The 18,836-nt window shown below is 38.3% G+C and overlaps 1 protein-coding gene across 1 annotated transcript in view; it reads right to left on the bottom strand.

Moving 5' to 3' along the window:
- Positions 1-18,357, bottom strand: part of Tdrd12 (tudor domain containing 12) — a 66,268-nt gene extending 47,911 nt beyond the window's left edge. Inside the window, exons 1-6 of the mRNA XM_071604534.1 lie at positions 18,334-18,357; positions 15,789-15,947; positions 12,736-12,872; positions 10,755-10,874; positions 6,616-6,671; positions 5,226-5,311 (exon numbers count right to left, since the gene is read on the bottom strand). Of these exons, the coding sequence (XP_071460635.1) occupies positions 5,226-5,311; positions 6,616-6,671; positions 10,755-10,874; positions 12,736-12,872; positions 15,789-15,947; positions 18,334-18,357 (582 nt within the window). The remainder of the gene's footprint in view (positions 1-5,225; positions 5,312-6,615; positions 6,672-10,754; positions 10,875-12,735; positions 12,873-15,788; positions 15,948-18,333) is intronic.
- Positions 18,358-18,836: the final 479 nt, after the last annotated feature.

Genomic DNA, 18,836 nt, shown 5'->3' on the forward strand with positions numbered 1-18,836 from the left:
ATGGAACCACCAAGTTATCTCTCAGTTATCTCACTCCTCCATATATACCCAAAGGACTTAAAATCAGCATACTACACAGCCACACCAATGTTTACAGCAGCACAATTCACAATAGGTAAGCTATGGAACCATGGAACCAATGTAGGTGCCTTTCAACAGATCAATAGATAAAGAAAATGTGGTATATAGACATAAAGGAATATTACTTGGGCCTTAAAAATAATGGCTTTATTATGACATTTGTCAGTAACAGATGAAACTAGAGGCTATATGCTAAGTGAAATAAGCTAGAGGCTATTATGCTAAGTGAAATAGGCCAATCCCCAAAACACAAAAGTCAATTGTTTTCTCTGATATGTGGATTCTAATACACAACACAGGGGAGAGGGGAAGAATAGAAGTTCAGTAGATTAGACAAAAAGGAATGAAGGGAAGGGAGAGGAGACAGTAATAGAAAAGACAGTGGAATAAATCTGACTTCTTTTGTACACATATAAATACACCACAGTGACTCTCCACACCATGGAGAACCAAAAGACTGGGCTGCTAATTAGAATAATATGTATTCCATGTTTGCATAAATATACTGTACTGTTATATATAACGAAAAAGAATGACAAAACAAAAATATTTTTTAAACAGGTATCTGAATAGACAAACAGAACAAAGAGTTCTCAAAACTCCATGAAAGGAAAATAACCAAGTTAAAAAAAAACAGGCAAAATATCTTAATAAATACTTCATCAAAAATGATGCATGGATTGCAAATAAGCATATGAAGCCAGGCATAGTGGAGTATATAATCCCAGTGACTTGTGAAGCTAATGCAGCAGAATCAAGAGTCATGGTCACAGAGACACTGCACTTACTAGAAGAAAAAGGCCCAAATCTCTATCATGTCAGCTTAGGAACCAAATTCCTCAACAAGACTCCGAAAGCACGAGAAGTAAAAAATCAAGAATCAATAAATGGGATTATATCAAAGTAAAAAACTTTTTCAGTACAAAGAAAACTATCAAGAACATGAAGAGAGAGCCTGAAGAATGGGAGAAAATCTTTGCCAACTCCAACTACACCTCAGATACAGCATTAATCTCCAGGATATATAAAAAACTCAAAAAACTTAACACCAAAAACACAAATAATCCAATCAATAAATGGGCAAAGGAACTGAACAGACACTTCACAGAAGAAGAAATATGAATGGTCAACATATGAAAAAATGTTCAACATCACTAGCAATTAGAGAAATGCAAATTAAAACTACATTGAGATTTCATCTCACTCTAGTCAGAATGGCAATTATCAAGAATACAAGTAACAACATATGCTGGCAAGGTTGTGGAGGGGGGGAAGGTATATTCATACATTGCTGATGGGACTACAAATTGGTGCAACCACTCAGGAAAGCTGTATGGAGATTCCTCAGAAAACTTGGAATTGAACCACTATTTGACCCAGTTATCCCACTCCTCAGCATATATCCAAAGGACTTAAAATCAATTTACTATAGTGATTTGGCCACATCATTGTTCATAGCAGCGTAATTTCAATAGCTAAGCTGTGGAACTAACCTAGGTACCCTTATGTAGACAAATGGATAAAGAAAATGTGGTACATATACATAATGAAATATTATTCAGCCATAAAGAAGAATGAAATTATAGCATTTGCCAGTAAATGGATGGAGCTGGAGAATATCACACTAAGTGAAATAAGCCAATCCCCAAAATCAAAGGCCAATGTTCTCCCTGATGTACATACAGATGCTGACTCACAATGGGTGGGGTGGGGGGTGGAGAGGAGAGGTTCACTGTATTGGATACGGTAGAGGGGGGAATGAAAATGGGAAAGATGTAGAATGAATCGGACATAATTTTCCTATGTTCATATATGACTACACAACCAATGTAACTCCACATCATGTACAATCACAAAAATGGGAAGTTATACTCCATGTATGTAATGATATATCAAAATACATTCTACTGTCATGTATAACTAAAAAGAACAAATAAATTTTTTTTTTTAAAAAGAGTCAAGGTAAGCCTTAGCAACTAGCAAGACCCTATCACAAAATTTTAAAAACTAGGAGGGTTAGGGATATAGCTCAGTGGTAAAGACTGCCTGTGTTCACTTCCCAGTTCAAAAATATATATATAAGTAAGTAAATACATAAAATAGGCACATAAAAGCAACATCAGTCATTTGGCAAATGCTAATTTAAGCCACAATAATATACTATTAGAATAGCCACAGTATCAAGGAGGACATAAAGAAAGTGAAGTGTTATACACTGCTGATGGAATATAAAATGGTAAATGACTGTGGAAAACCTCTATAATATTATATTCCCAAACTGGCCATAACTCACATGTCCATCAACAAGAGAATGGATGCACACACCATTGTTAGTTGTGTAAGAGAAGAGTTCTTGACCATAAAAGGAACAAACTATTGATACATCCACAACATGGATGTCTCTTAAAATAATTTTGTTCAATTAAAGAAGCTAGGCCAAAAAAGAACACCCTGGGACATATCCCTGTACTTTATCTAGAAAAGGACTGTTGGCCTTAACCGTTTTCTGGCCTCATGCACCACATGGACCTTCCTGCCATCTGCACTTTATCATCTTGAAGTAAGAGCAAGTCATCATCATATACAACCTACATGATGAGAAAGAGAGACTTTTGAAAAGCAAGAGGAGAGCAAGTCAAAAGAGAATTTATTTTAGAAAAGATGATTTACAAAGACAGGTCCTAGAACCAACAATTTTTTTACCAACAATTTTACTATAATAATTTTACTATAAGCAATGAAAAGTCATAGGTAAAACCAACCAGAGTGTAAGAACCACAAATGCAATATAAACAGTTAAAAAAAAAAAAAGAACCTTTTTACAAAAGAATAATACAATCACACTGAAGAGTGAGGGAAAGAAAAAAACTAACCCGAGCAACTGTGAAAACAATTGCTTGACTGTTCAAAGTAAGACAAGAGACAAATTTCCTTTTCACAAGCATGTGTGTGTTAGCAATTCTGAAACAGGATTGATCATGTAAGTATACTGTGGCTAACGAGAGCAGGTTTCTCACTGTTGGAATAAGATTAGGACAGACCCTGTGGCTGCAGGATTGAAACTACAGGGATCGGGGCTGTTGACACACGTACAGATGATAGACTTCAGAAAAATCTAGATCGTGTGAATGCATAAGTTAGTTATCTGAAGATATTTCATAACACTTTGTGCTGAGAGGATATACAATCAATGATACCCCAGGAACAGCAAGCACACCTAGTGCCCTTATCTTTAAATCTAACTATTGTTCATTAATAAAAGAAACCAGCACTTCTTGCCAAAGTGGTTGATTTGTGGAAAATGACAAAATAATCCTGGAGCATTCTGTGACAGGGGAAAGACAACAGTGTTCAAACAACGATGAGCATATTGAAAGGACACATGAACCACTTTGAATAAACTAGTAATGGCCAAAATCTGAGGTAATCTGAGCAAGACAATAATGACAGAAATGGTTATTATCCCTCAAACAAGTAACCAAAAATCCATACTAATATAAATTCAATGACTTAATAAATGGTGGAGGAAGGATGATTCTTTATATAATTCTAATTAAAAATGCAGAAGACAAAAATATTGTAGAATATGCAGAAGACAAAAATATTGCCTATTTCAACAGGCAACCACCACAGTAATAACTTTTACAGGCAAGAAGCATTGATAAACATTTGCATAGTCTCAAAAAAACTCCCTATAAAATAATTATTAAGGGCTGGGGATGTGGCTCAAGCAGAAGCACCCTCGCCTGGCATGCGCGGGGCGCTGGGTTCAATCCTCAGCACCACATAAAAAAAAAATAAAGATGTTGTGTCCACCGAAAACTAAAAAATAAATATTTAAAAATTCTCTCTCTTTCTAAAAAAAATAATTATTATATCAAAAGAAAGAAAAACAGTAACACTATATGGGGAAGACCTGTACAACACTACATTACCACATGATTGACATGAACTAATCACAAGCAATTAGACATGTTAACAGTACAAAACCCACAATGATGCACTGAGACATGCACAATATTGCTTCCGTGGCATTACTGCAAAAAACACTCAACTTCAACCTAATCATGAGAAAACATCAGGCAAAACCAACTTAAGTGACATTCTGGAAAACAACTGGCCAATACTTTTTAAGTATCAAGGTCACGAAAGGTGAGGAAAGACTGAGGAACTGTCCGACTAGAGGAGACTAAGAAGATATGACCACCAGATGCAACTCAGGTCCTGAATCAGCTCCTAGACCAGAAAAAGAAAATAAGTAGGAAAACTGGCAGTATTCAAATAATCTGAGAATTTGTTAAACAGTATTTTATCAATGTTAACTTTCTGGTTTTAATAACTATGATTCTACACAATCTTAACATGGTGTGAATGCATAATCTGCAGATATTTCATAAAAGGGAAATCTGGGCAAAGTATATACAATAATCACATTATTTTTGCATCTCTTCTGTGAGTGAAGTGTTTCATTCATATATATATATATATATATATATATACACACACACACACACACACACACACACAAATATTTAATCTCTAGGTGGAGCCTCAGTGTAACTCAGTGATACAGTGGGTGCTTAGCATGTGCAAGGCCCTGGGTTCAATCCCTAGCAACCCCCATCCCTGGGTAGGCTGCCCTCTGTTGGTTCTGGGCAACCCTAGATCTATGCCCTTCACCCACTTTCCCAAGGTGAACAGCTGCACATTGTGGTGCCCTTCAGAAAAGGCAGCCAGCCAAAAATGTAGCAGCAAATACTTAGGAAAGGGAGGGTGCAGGTCTCACAGGTCACATCCACTTTCTTTTTCTACATATGGTATCTGAGTTCTTAACAATGAGCATCTATTACAATGAGAAAATCAGGGGAGGGGATAATGATCCTTAGGAATTATTTATAATAATCATATCCCTGAGATAACACATTTCATACTCATCATCACAGTAATAATTTCTTGTCCATTACTAAATGAGATATTGCTCTGATGAATTGCTCAAGTAATTTTTCAAAGTAATCAAAAAAGGAAACACAGTCCTATTTAACTTCTCATTTAAGCCAGACCTTGAAACATTCAGATAACTTCTATGCTGTGTGAATTACATTTTTCCTTGATAAAATATTTAAAAACACAAATCTTTCACTTACTTTTTCATTTTTTATTGTTACATAAAGGTAGACCTCAAAAGTATCTTCTTCCACAGCACATAATTTGGCTTCCACCTGGGTAGTTGCTAAACAGCATAAGTAAGAGCACAAATAAGCTGATGAGCAAAGTACACTTGATACGATCATGACTATTTCTTCTTAGGTGGTTAGTCACTGCTGACCAATAGCCAGCAGCTTCCTCAAGCAGGGTAGGTTCCCTGAGCACAAGGCGGCAGGGTGAGCGAGCCATGGAAAAGGCTCTCCTGACTGTAGAGTGAGCCACATATTCTCTGTCCACATCAACAGTGTCCCCCTGCCTCTTTATGAATACAAGTGAATACTTCTCCAGTAAGTACACTTCTCGGTCCTTCTCTCTCACTGACTCCCACATCCAAATTTCTAGTCATAAACTTTCCTCCAAGTACCTCTTCTCTCCTCCAAACACCCCATGAACTGAATTTCCTAGCTACTCTATCACAGTTTCGAGAACCCAACAGGAGCTCAATTTATGGGTACTTATCATGAACTGTGTTAAGTCCTTTATATACCTGGTTTCATTTGATTTTTATCACAACCTTTTTTTTTTTTTTTCAATCATTTTTCAGGTAAGGAGACCAGGTTCAGAGAAAATTAAGTAACTTGCCCAAGGCTACATACACAGAAGGGGATGGGCAGAATTCAACCCCAGGGGGTTTACATCTCCAAACCCATACTCTCTTAGCATCCCCCATAATGGGCTCACAAGAGCCCAAACCCCAAACCTAGTGACAACCACCCCAACCTCCTACTTCTCCCAGTTTCAAAGCATCTGACTTTTCCTTTTTTCAAACAAAGGGGCAGCACAGGAGAGCCAGGACCCAACTACATTCCAGGCAGCACCCTAGGCAGGTCATACCTACTAGTTCTTTAGAACAGCCCTAAGAGGGAGGCACAGACATGGACCCTAAAAGTCAGGACAGTTGCCATAAAAGAGGTTAATTTTACAACCACTCAAATAAAATAACACAGTAAAAAGTAAATACATTTTATATATCTTAAATTAGCAATAATGATTTTTACATAATAAATATCCTTTGCTCACTAAAAAAGGGTAGGTTTTTAATTGTTAGTTCAATAAAATTCACATAAATTTATTCTACAGCCCTGCAGTTTTTAAGTTTATTGTGTAGGGGGTTCATCTACAGAAACAGCCACTTTCTATTTCAGCTGTTAATTATTGGCATCAGCATCCACCCACAAAGTTTCAGGGGTACAGTCACTGTGACACTGATGTGAAAGAAGCTCCCATGTGCCAGCTAAGCAGGCACAGGTCAAAACCCATCGTCAACGGAAGGGTAAGCCACCACAAGTGTCAGTTCAAAGGAGGGTACAGTGAATATGACTGTCTTACCTTTTAGAATGTTCTGAAAGTACTGGATTGCTGCACTATCCCACTTTTTGGCAGGGCTGGAAAAATAAACAGATAAAACTTCATTATAAAATATAACCCTACTATACTAATTTCATTTAGTAAACCATACACTAAATATTTCTGGCATTAAATATAAAGCATATTTGCTAGAGGGAGCAGGGAGATTGTCTCTGGCTCTGTTCTGCTCATGAAGACCCTACGAACATCCTGTAAAACCAAGGTCACCTTCACTACTGTAGAGACTCACATTAGTCAGGCCCTGCTGGGTTGTGCCCAATACCATGCTATCTTCTGTTGCAACACCATCATCCCCAGTTACCTGTGACAAATCTGTCTTCCCAGCCAGAATGCAAGCTCCCTGGGGAAGAGATCCAAAGTGTGCAATGTCCAGCACAGGCTGGCATAGAGAGCAATGTGACAGACATTGGCTAAACCAGCACTCCACAAGGTGGTTAGACAAAGCCAGTCACTATCATCTCAAGCTATTCCTCCCTTAGCCGTCTCTAGAACCCTCAAGCCCTCTCCCATTAGATGTCCATCAGCTCGCTCCTTCTAAATCTTTCTTCTGCTTTGGCAAGGAAAAAAAAAAAAAAGCTGTAGGCAACAGAAAAAGCAGGAGAAACCAGTATCTGGTAGCAAGAACAAAACTAAAATAAAGTTTTAGGTTAGTCTGTATTATGCTTCTACTGTTCTTATCCATCAGAGATTCTACCACCATCCTCCAAGAGTTCTTTTAAAGGAAAAATAGGGTAATGTGTATAACACATGCAGCCCAGTACCTGTATACAATTGGTATTTTATGTATATATGTTTATATGTGTATATGTATGTGTGTGTGTGTGTGTGTATACATACATATATAATTTTTTTCCCTAAGAGGTTAAGCATATTACTTCAAAAGAATTACAAAGGATTTGTAAAAAGACATAGTACAGGGGGGCTGGAGTTGTGACTTGGGAGAGTAGAGTACAGGAAGATCTTCAAAGAGGCCAAAAGTATCCACAGAGAGGTAGTTTCCAAGTTGTTTTGTTTTGCACTTGCCTCACACATGTGAAGCACTGGGTTTGGTCCTCAGTACCACATAAAAATATAAATAAAGTGGAAAAAAAAAGACAGTGGTTCAAAACTCTTGCTACATACAAAAAAATTGACCTAAAAATTTAAAAAATATATAGCCAAGCATGGTGGCACACACCTGTAATCCCAGCTATTTAGTAGGCTGAGACAGGAGGATCTCAAGTTCAAGGCCAGCCTCAGCATCTCAGAGAGACACTGTTTTGAAATAAAACAAATTAAAAGGGCTATCTCCCTTGCATGAGGTCCTGGGTTCAATTCCCAGTACCACCAAAAAGAAAGAAAGAAAGAAATATATACACACATATGTGAAAATAGTAAATTCCTATAAGGCAAACAAATGCAAGGGAAAATCAATCTAGCATATGAACAGGTACCTCAATCACTGTCTATCTCTCACATACACAGAGAATAAACACATGAAGAAATATCCAACTTTGCAAGTCAGAAAAATTCAAATTAAAACAAAGTACCATTTTTACCTAACAAACACACAAAAATTTAAAAGCCTAGCAATACTCCAATACTGTATGGGGAAAACACCACTTTCTGTACCCCAATGGTGGTAAAAATTGCTAGGGTTTTTGGATAGAAAAATCTATCACAAATTATATAATACACACTAAGAAAAGCATTTTAGATAAAGTAAAAATGAAAAATTATCACATCAAAGAATGGGATCAAACTCAGTAAGACAACTTATCTTAAGTCTTTCACCTATACTGGATGTATCTTCATGTTGAGTGGGGTCCATCTGAGAGTGGGGAAAGCCCCTGCAGACTACTGAGATTGGGAAAGAGATCATGCAGAGGGAGCAAGACAGGAAATGGGTGGGCTTCCTCTAATGAGGAGCTGGGCTGTAAAGGCGGGTACCCGATTCATGCTTAAGTGTCAGCAGCTAGCTGCTCTGAAACATGAACAACTGAGTAGGCAGTGAGTACTGCCACACCAGGGCCTTTACTCCCAGAGTCTACACAGCAAAGGGGCATGAGTGGCAATGCACGCTGGCTGGAGGGCAGACTTGTGGGAAGTAATGGTTTTCACAAAGACAAGCTGGCTTATTATCTCATCAGTGTGGATTCTGAGGCAGGCCACAAGAGTGATATATTCACCACCTCAAGTACAGGTGGTGGGGGTGGGAGAGGAGAGGAGAGGAAGATCTTCAAAGAGCTCAAAAGTATCTACAGAAAGGTAGCTTCCAAATTATTTTGTTTGTTTTGTTTTTGGTTTTGGTACCAGGGATTGAACCCAGGGGCACTCTACCACTGTGCTTCAACCCTTTTTATTTTTTATTATGAGACAAGGTCTCATTAAATTGCTGAGGCCCTTGCTAAATTGCTAAGGCTGGCATGGAAATTGTGATCTTCCTGCCTCAGCACTGCAAGTTGCTGGGATTACAGGTATATACCACTACACCCAGCTATGGCTTTCAAGTTCAGAAAGTATAATCCATCATCACTGCCATGTGCAAGTGGAGTCAGAACAGGGCTGATTCCTATGGCTTTTCTTTCTATATGCCACAATTCTGAAGGGAAAGGATGGAATTGACCCCACTGGCTACAGACACAGAAATCAAGCCACTCAGAATAGCAATTATAAAAAATACAAAAAATAATAAATGCTGGAAAGAACGTGGAGAGAAAGGAACCCTTACACACTGTTGGTATAATGTAAATTAGTACAGTCACTATGGAAAACAGTATGAAAATTAAAAAAAAACCTAAAAAATAGAACTATCATATGATCTAGCTATACCATTCATGGGTAAACACCCCAAAGGAAATGATATCAGCATATAAAAAAATGCCTGCATACCCATGTTTACTTGAAGCAGTATTCACAATACCCAAGATATGGAATCTGCCTAAGTGCACAACAACAGATGATTAAAAATATATGTGTTATATACCATTCAGTCATAAAGAAGAATAAAATCACATCATTTTCAGGAAAATGGACTGGATTGAAGGTTATCATAGTAAGTGAAATTGGCCAGACACAGAAAGATATGTATTGCATGTGGGTACACCAGTAGGTAAGAAAGACAGAGGGAAAGGCCAGAAAATGTAGGAGAGAAGAAGGGAGGGTGGACATGATTGAAGCACAACATAATGCATGGAAATGTCACAAAGAAACTATTAATTAGTACAACTGTTTTCACTGAATAATTATGATAATAATAAAATAACAGATCAAGTTTATACCTGACAAAATACTGCCCAATACAGGGTGCTTCTGTACAAACACTAGCACCATGAACAGATACTAGTAAAAAGGAACAAAGACAGGAGAGTGCGTGTGCACAGTCTCTATCTCTTGTCATCTACATATTTTATGGATGTGCCAAATCATATGGAAATAATGTAGCTAGCTATCAAGAGGAGAATGGTTAAGTACAAGTAAGATAATTACATCCACCCATGAAAAAAAATAATGGTAAAGAGCTCCAACATACATTCTTAAGTTAATCTTGCTAATTTTCATTGAAAAATTCATGAAGATGAGATGTGTATAAAAGCACTGACAGGGTTCTAGAAGTTCAGAGGTTTAATAGACCACAAGGCCTCATAGAAGGGAGGACACAGGGCTGGAGAGAAATGCAATAAATGTTAGTTTGTTTGTGTAAGACAGGGGCTATGTTGCCCAGGCTGGCCTTGAACTCCTGGGCTCAAGTGATCTTTTTACCTTAGCTTTAGCCCCCCAACTACAGGTGTGCATCACCATGCCTGGTTAATATACTTTTCATGGTCCGTGATCCTGCTTTCTTTTTTCTTTATAGATACCTTATTACTTTTTACAAGTTAAAAAAAAAAACAACAATAAAAAGGGTGAGAAGCATAGGCCCTCTTCTAACTTCCCCTACCCCAACTTCTGCCCCAGGGGACTCTGCTGCACAGCCAGATTTGACAGTGACTCAGAAGCCAACTCTTGCAGAACAGAGATCTGTGAAATTTCTTAGCATTCCTATGGAGGAACAGATTTCAAATAAACACTTGATTTAAGACTTTTTTAATGATTCAAACTATTGAAGAAGCTGTACTTACACAATTTCAGCATTGTCTTCACAGAAGTCAATGTGTAATGTAACAGGTTTTGTGCAATACAGTCTGAATTTTTTTGCTCTATAGGGAAGCTGCATAAAAGATTCTACTGCAACCCGGATGCTTAAAAGTGAAGCAGAGATAGTTCCATTACAAATAAAAGTTGTACACAATATAGTCATTTAAAGTATACCTACATAATACATAATCAATATACTTAATGTAAAACAAAACACACAGAAAATATTGTTTCTAATATAACTACCTACAGCACTTGGATGTATTTAGCCAAGGGGCAAAAACTCTTTCCTGAGGAGTAAAAAAAAAAAGAATCTTACTCATTTTGTGTACAAAGCACAAATATACATATGGTACATAAATAGATGGTCAGCATATCTGTGGTATGAAAATTTCAAGGCGGGGGGGCAAAAAATTTAGGGGAAAAATGTCTTAATGAGGCTTTGGAGGTTGAGACATATTGGGTAATAATGAATAAACCTGTGAAGAAATTCTATTTAAGATTTTTAAATATCAACATCAGTATATGATAATTATATTAAAGTTTCTATAAACAGATGGATGTTTTAATAATTAGTATTTGCCAATTTTGCACAAAAGAACTAAAAGACTGAGATTTGATAAATAAGTTCAGCACCAGCTCAGTGATAGAGTGCTTGCCTAGTATGCATGAAGTCCCAGCCTAGCATGTGTGGGTTCAACACCCAGCACCACAAAAGGAAAAAAAAGTTCAACATTTTTATTCTTATTAAGGCAAATGACAGTCCACTTTACCACATTATTTCAACATGAACTGTTTCTTCCCCAGATTCTCATTATGCCTGTATGTGTGTCATCTTTTGCCTCATAAAGGTTAGGAAAAGGTTATTGCTTTAGTTCATCATATTGTTCTCCTGCCCAATCAAACTAAACTAAAACACCAAATACAAAAAGAAATCTTCCCAACAGTTAAACACAACAGTTATTTTTATAACAATTATGACTGTAAAGGTGCAGAATTGTAAGCTGGAAAGGTTATCTACTTTTTCCTAAGTATCTATAAATTCCCAATGTCTGGCAAGTCCTTGTGCCACAAATTTTTCTATTCAGGATACCCCTCTTATTACAACTAAAGTCTACTTGGTATTGCTCCTCCTTCAGTAGAAGAAAGTCCTCATATTTATTTATTGAATTAACAATCTCTTATCCTGGGAAGGAAACTGGAAAAGTTATCACAAAACGCTGAGACTGACTTGTTGCTAGCATTTTCTAATAAATTGTGACATGTGGCCCCCAAATCAGTGAAGGCTGCCTAGTTACCAGCTCATTACGAATTCTCTCCTCACCTTAAGCTATGGCCATGCTCTCACTTTAGTAAGTAGGACAATCAGGAATACACACTTGAGCACACACTCTGATCTCTGCAACCTGAGGCTGGGACAGCAACCTACCCTTCTGGAGAGATAAGAGTTCCTCTCCACCTCCTGCTACTGTCTTTCTTGCAGCCACTCTCCCCTAATGGACTTGCTCCATCACAGAGCAAATAGAGGGAAAGAACAGAGAATCGCTGGCGAAGGATCTACAGGAGATGCAAAGAGAAGGGCCTGAACCTCTTTGCCCTTTCCAGGAAGGAAGGTGGAGAATAGACAGGCTGCCCTCAGTCTCATTTGACCACTGTTATTCCAGTCAATGAAAACAAGATTGGAACTTGCAAGTCTTCCACTTCACAAGTTAAAAAATTCTAGTTTCATCTTTCTCAAAAGATAACCTTTGTGGGCTGGGATTATGGCATGTGCGAGGCCCTGGGTTCAATCCTTAGCACCACATAAAAATAAATAAAATAAAGATATTGTGTCCAACTACAATTAAAAAACAAATATTAGAAAAAAAGATAACCTTTGTCACCTTACTTTAAAAATGGACATTCTTCTTTAAATTGACATCTGTCTCCTTAAAGAGTGTTAAGGCAAAATACATGCATACGTACTTTTTAGATTTTACTGGAATGTATTTGGCAAAATCCACAAGGAAACACTCTGCCAGGTAATGGTCTGCTGAAGATATGATTGACTTAATAACAGCCCTGCACCAGCACTTTAGTTCCTGACAATAAACCACACAAACCTACAAAAGAAAAGGAAGGTTTTGGTTTTTAAGTTTGGTGTTAAAAATCTCTAGTCACATAAGAGAACCAAAAGGTCCTCTTGAAACTACCTCAGCGGCATTACCTCACAGAAGAGGAGAGATTCCAGAGGTTGGACCTGCCAAAGCTAAACCAGTTTTCTAGCAAAAGAACTTCAGGAAGAACGTGAGTCAACCAGATTCTGTTCCACTGCTTTTCTTACTACAATAGTCCCCTAATCCACAATTTCAGCACTCACTGGTTAACCAAAACCTGAAAATATTAATGGAAAATTCTAGAAATAAACAATTCACAAGTTTTAAGTTGTGCTCTACTCTGAGCAGTGTGATGAAATCTCACCATCTCCTTCCAACAATCCCAGTATGTCTACCATACTCATGCTGCATGTGCCACCTGCCCATTAATCACTCAGTAGTCGTTTTAGTAGTCATTTTAGCTGTCACAATATTGCAGGTACTTCCGTTCAAGTAACCCTTAATGGCCCCAAAGTGAAAACTATTAAAGTGTATTATTATAATTATTGTTTTATTTGTTATTATTAATCTTTTACTGTGACTAATCCATAAACTATCATAAGTATTAATGGATGGGAAAAAATACAGTGTATATAGAGAGGCATTCCCTTGGGGTCTTAGAACAACATATCCCTTGCAGGTAGGTAAGGGGGACTATTATGAAATCATGCTGACTCCTTAACTAAGGAAAATTATTAGAAAGTAAAAATTTTCAAATGCATTGCTTTACCTTCCTATATCAGAAAGCTTACAAATGATTGTTAATATGCGTCAGACTGATATAAAATTGCAACCCCAGGGTCATCCTCTTCATTCCCTTGCATGGCTTTTCCTACCCTCTAAATTTGTTTACTACCTTTCATAAACGGATGTTGGATCCATGAAAATTTTATTTTTGTTTTGCTTACTGCCATATTTCCAGGACTCAGCATGGTGCTTGGCATATACTAAGTCTTCAAAAGCCTCTCTTAAGGGGAACCACTCCACTTAAGTGACAGTCCTTGGCATCCTGACTGAACCACAGGACCATCATACTCAACAGGTATTCCATGGCCAACCAAATTATATGCTGACCACAGGCTTATAAAGTCAGCCAGTAGCAAGAGCTGTGCCCAGTCAGGGAAGAAGTGGACCAGCGGAGATTCCTGACCTCTGGAACTGAAACTGGAAAGTATGGTACAGCCACACTGTAAGGGATAAGCGCCTAAGAACCTCACATAATTCAAAACTCAAATGATTCAAGATAAATTCTGACAAAGGATACAGGGTATTTATATTTAATGCTAAAATTCATGCAACTTGTAAGAATGGTTTGACTATTTAATAGTTCACATAACTAGTAAACTTTGAAACTGTGTTATACTAGGGCTACTGCTTGTCAAAAATTAAACAATTTAAGTATCAAGCTGAACAGTGATTATAATTGAAGAAAACATTTACAAGCCAGAAAAATAAAAATGAAAAGAAAAGGCACTTAAAAGTGAAAAGAAAAGGAACTAGGGATGTTGCTCAATGGTGGAACACTTGCCTAACATGCATGAGGCTCTGGATTAAATTCTTAGCACCACACACATACAAAATAGAAGAAAGAAAAACAAAATGAACCTCTGAACACCAATGGAAGAACATCATGCTGAAAATGCACTGGGGAAAGGATCAAGCAACTTTTTCTTTACTATAAAGTGTATTATTTCAGTCCTAATAAAGGAGGGAAGATTCCACACAGAATTCCAGCTCATGGATGCAGAGGGAATGAGAAATCACCATGTCCAAAGCATGAATAAAAGCTGATGCATGTCATGGTGGTCACTACAGAATGGAGAAACCACAGGCAGCATCCTAGGGAGGGATCAGGCTGTCACCACCTGAATCCACTGGCCAATCACAGTACCACCAAAAAGTGATATTACTTTCCAATTCAATACAACATGAACTTCACAGCACATTCTTAAGAGAAAAAAAGTGACCCTGTGTCTATCCAAAGCTTTGTATTTAACTCTACTTAACTATCAGTCCACCTCCAAAAGGAAGCCCTTGGGAGTCCAAAATGTAAAATATTTTTTAAAAGGACAAATGACCTGGTTTCATTCCTTCAATAAGGCAATGGTATAGAAAAATAATAAAATATATTATTAATGATTTTTGGGGAAAGAGATTAAAATGTTTTCTAATTTGTTCAAAAAGAGTTTATAAAATATTTTCCCTTGGGGCTGGGGATGTGGCTCAAGCGGTAGCGTGCTCACCTGGCATGCGCAGGGTGCTGGGTTCAATCCTCAGCACCACATAAAAATTTAAAAAATAAAGATGTTGTGTCCACCGAGAACTAAAAAATAAATATTTAAAAAAAATTCTCTCTCTCTAAAAAAAAAAAAAAAAAAAAAATTCCCATCACATCACTAAAAGAATTCAAACTCTTCTCACGAATGCTGATTTGTCAAGACAATCACACAGTGGACAATGGGCAGTGACATTGCAAGAAGGCAAAAAAAGGCCACAATGTGGAGTAAAAAAAATAAAGAAAGAAAGAAACACAAGCTGGGGCTAAAAGGGACATGTCAGTACTAGACTGAAAACTCCAAGCCCTCTGCTGAAGTGCCTACACCTGCAGTGGATTTAGATAATCTCTTCATTCCCAGACCCAGGAATATGGTCTTAATGCCTGGATTTAGATGTCATGCCATTTCCTATTGCTCCACATGAATCCTACACAACCACTGTCTTTGCATGGCTAGCCTCTATCTTGTGCTAAAAATCCTAAAGCCAGGCAATGATTATAAACAACTAACATTACTCCAAAAGATTTTATCACCTTAGGTGACAAAGTACTTTACATTTTGAGTAGTGTTTCAAGACATGGTGATTAAACCACATTTGGATACATACCTGCCCTTCTTCCAATATTAATGGCTTTATTTCTATATCTTGACACATGCTGTTATAAAAGTCATTCATGGCAGTATTTAGTTTTTGGTAGTCTACTTCATGATCTAAAAAGGGACTACATCCTTTTATAATAACCCAGAAGCAACCTGGATCTTCAATCTGTAAAATGGTTAAAAGACAATACATGATTTAAAAGTAGAACCATAAAATGATAAATCTTACAAACATGATAACTATTTCCAACATAAGTGATCTAACAAATTCTTAACAAGTACTTTTGTCTTAAATAGTCAGACCAAATATAAATACCAAAGTGTGTAAGCAACAATATGTAATTAATTCTCAATTATGTGCTATGAAAAGCAGAAATGCCCTTTATCTCCATATTTTGAAAACATTTAATAATATATACAAGCAAGGGTCAGGCCAATATTTTTAACATTGTTTTTCTAAAGAAGAAGAAATAAATAAGAATATATGTATATTATACTAATATTAAAAAATAAAAGATGATAAATAAACCAAAATACATATAACTATTACCTATGGTGGAAGGAAGAATGAAATTAATGTCAAACCTGTTGGAATATATCTGGTTACATGTTATTATTATGAGAAACCAAGATTCTCATTATTAGACATAAGATGAAAATATTAAAAAGTTAAATTTGAGTTGAAAATAGAAGAATTCATGACTTTTCAAATGTATTTCCTAGCTCTGCCTAGTGAAAGGACCTAGAAGCAATGATGTCCCAAGATTTGGGGATCCTAAAAACTAACAAGCAGGAACACAGATGTTTGCAGTAGTATTATTTCTACTTTTTCCAAATATTTGAACAGTTTTATAATAAAAAAAATTGGCAAAAAGAACAGTGGTCATTCTGATTCAAGTAATGGCAGAACAATCCTTATGACATCTGCAGGTAACAATTATAAGCCCTGGAAAAAAACAAAACAATTTGAAGGCACTGAAGAGCTGCCAAAAGCAGCCAAAGCCTGGAAGAGATTTGGTTCCTGAAAGAAGGAAACCTCACTGTGTTAAACAGCTTTTCCCAGGTCCCCCCCACCCCGCCCCTCCAGCACCCAACCCTCAGCCACGTGGTATGAAGACTCTTACACCTCAAGCAGAAAGGCACAATGTATGTTGTTTGGGGAATCAGAGAAAAGAGTTTTGGAGCTGCCAGAGCAGCTGAAAACTAAGGGGAGAAACAAGAAAAGGAGGGCCAAAGAGAGGGAGCTCTAAAGTCTGCATATAAAGCCCCTCACATCTTTGGCATATCTTCAACAGCTTAGGTGAGACTCCAAGGAGTCCAGAGAAGACCAACAGCTGGAAGACTGAAAGAAAAAGTTTTAGTTGATATTCAACAAAAACATAGAACCCTGGGCATGTAACAACTCTGCCAAATCTTTTTCACTTAGGGACATCCAAACTCTAGCATGGCTTCTAGCAGCAGGTGGCCACATCCCTAGGATGAGGAAGGTTCCCACCAAAATGCCTGCATAAGAAAATTCAGGGGCTGGGGCTCAGTGGTAGGGCACTTGCTTGGCACGTGTGAGGCACTCAGTTTGATTCTCAGCACCGCATATAAATAAATAAAATAAAGGTCTATCAACAACTAAAATAAAATTTTTTTAAAAAAAATTCAATGCTGCCAGGATAATTCACTGTACCTGGCCCAGCCCCCACCTCCCTTTCTTAGAGCACTTACTAAAAGGGCTTAAAATTATAAATATGTAACTACAACTCATGTGTCTTTCTCAAAGAACCTGAAAGCTATTCCTGAGAAATGTAATCACCAGGAAGGACTCGGATTCCATCTCCAAATCACAATGAGCTACTACCTGACACTCATTAGGATAGCTACTATTAAAAAAAAAAAAAAAAAAAACTATAAAATAGCAGGTTATTGATAAGGATACAGAAAAAGTGGAACCCTTGTATATTGTTGTTAAGAATGTGAAATAGTATAGCCACTGTGGAAAACAGTCATTTTAAAATAATTACAAGTAGAATTAGCATATGATTCAGCAAAGACTCCAAAAAACTAAAAAAAGAATATAGGAAGAGATATGTGTACATCCTGGTCATAGCATCAGTGTTCACAATAATTAAATCGTGAAAACAACCAATTGTCCATGAGCAGATGAATGGATAAGCAAAATGTGGTAAATACACACAATGGAATATTATTCAGCCTTAAATTAGGAAGGAAATTCTGTTGGGCACAGCAACATACACCTGTAATCCCAGCTACTTGGGATGCTGAGGCTGAAAGATTTGCAAATTCAAGGCCGACCTGGGAAACTGAATGAGACTTGCCTCAAAATAAAACAAAAAGGTCTGGAGGTAGAGCACAGTGATAGAGCACTTGCCTAGCATGCAAGGGCCCTGGGTTCAATTCCCAGTACTGGGTACACAACATTTTTTTATATGGTGTTAGGTAAAGGTCAAGATTCACTCCCTTGCACACGGATATTCAGTTTTCCAGCACGATTTACTGAAGACAGGACGGTGGGGTGGGGTCAGCGGAGGCCACGCGCTCACCTTCAGCACCAGGACTTCGAGCATCCTGCCCGCGCCTCCTCTGGCCTGCAGGCCCGCTCCTCCCAGACGACTGACACTGTCCAGCCCGCGCTCTGCCGTGCTCCCAGCCCTACCCGCAGAGTTTGGCGCCTCCGCCCTACGTCGGGGCGCGCCCGCCGCTGGACCCAGGTTCCAGCCTCCTCTCCACCACTCGCCCACGCGGACCTCCGGGCCACTGGCCGCCACGTCCCAGAGTCGACGCGCTGGGTCCTCCAACTCGACGCCGCCGCGGTTGCGAAAGACACGCTGGAAGCTTCTTGCGCGCCTCGCCTCTGGCCTCCCGCACACCCACGGCGCCGCCGACACCAGCCCACGTGCGCAACGGCCCGCGTCGGCCCCCACGCAGGCCTCGAGGTGCGCAGAGACCACGTGAGGCGCCCAACGGCCGGCCTGCGCGCAGCGCGGCGGAGCGGCGGGGCGGGCGGACGGAGTACGTCCCCGACTGCGCGGCTTCCGAAAGCCAG

The sequence above is a fragment of the Marmota flaviventris genome, chromosome 18 (assembly GCF_047511675.1).
Source record: "Marmota flaviventris isolate mMarFla1 chromosome 18, mMarFla1.hap1, whole genome shotgun sequence".
Lineage (NCBI taxonomy): Eukaryota > Metazoa > Chordata > Mammalia > Rodentia > Sciuridae > Marmota > Marmota flaviventris.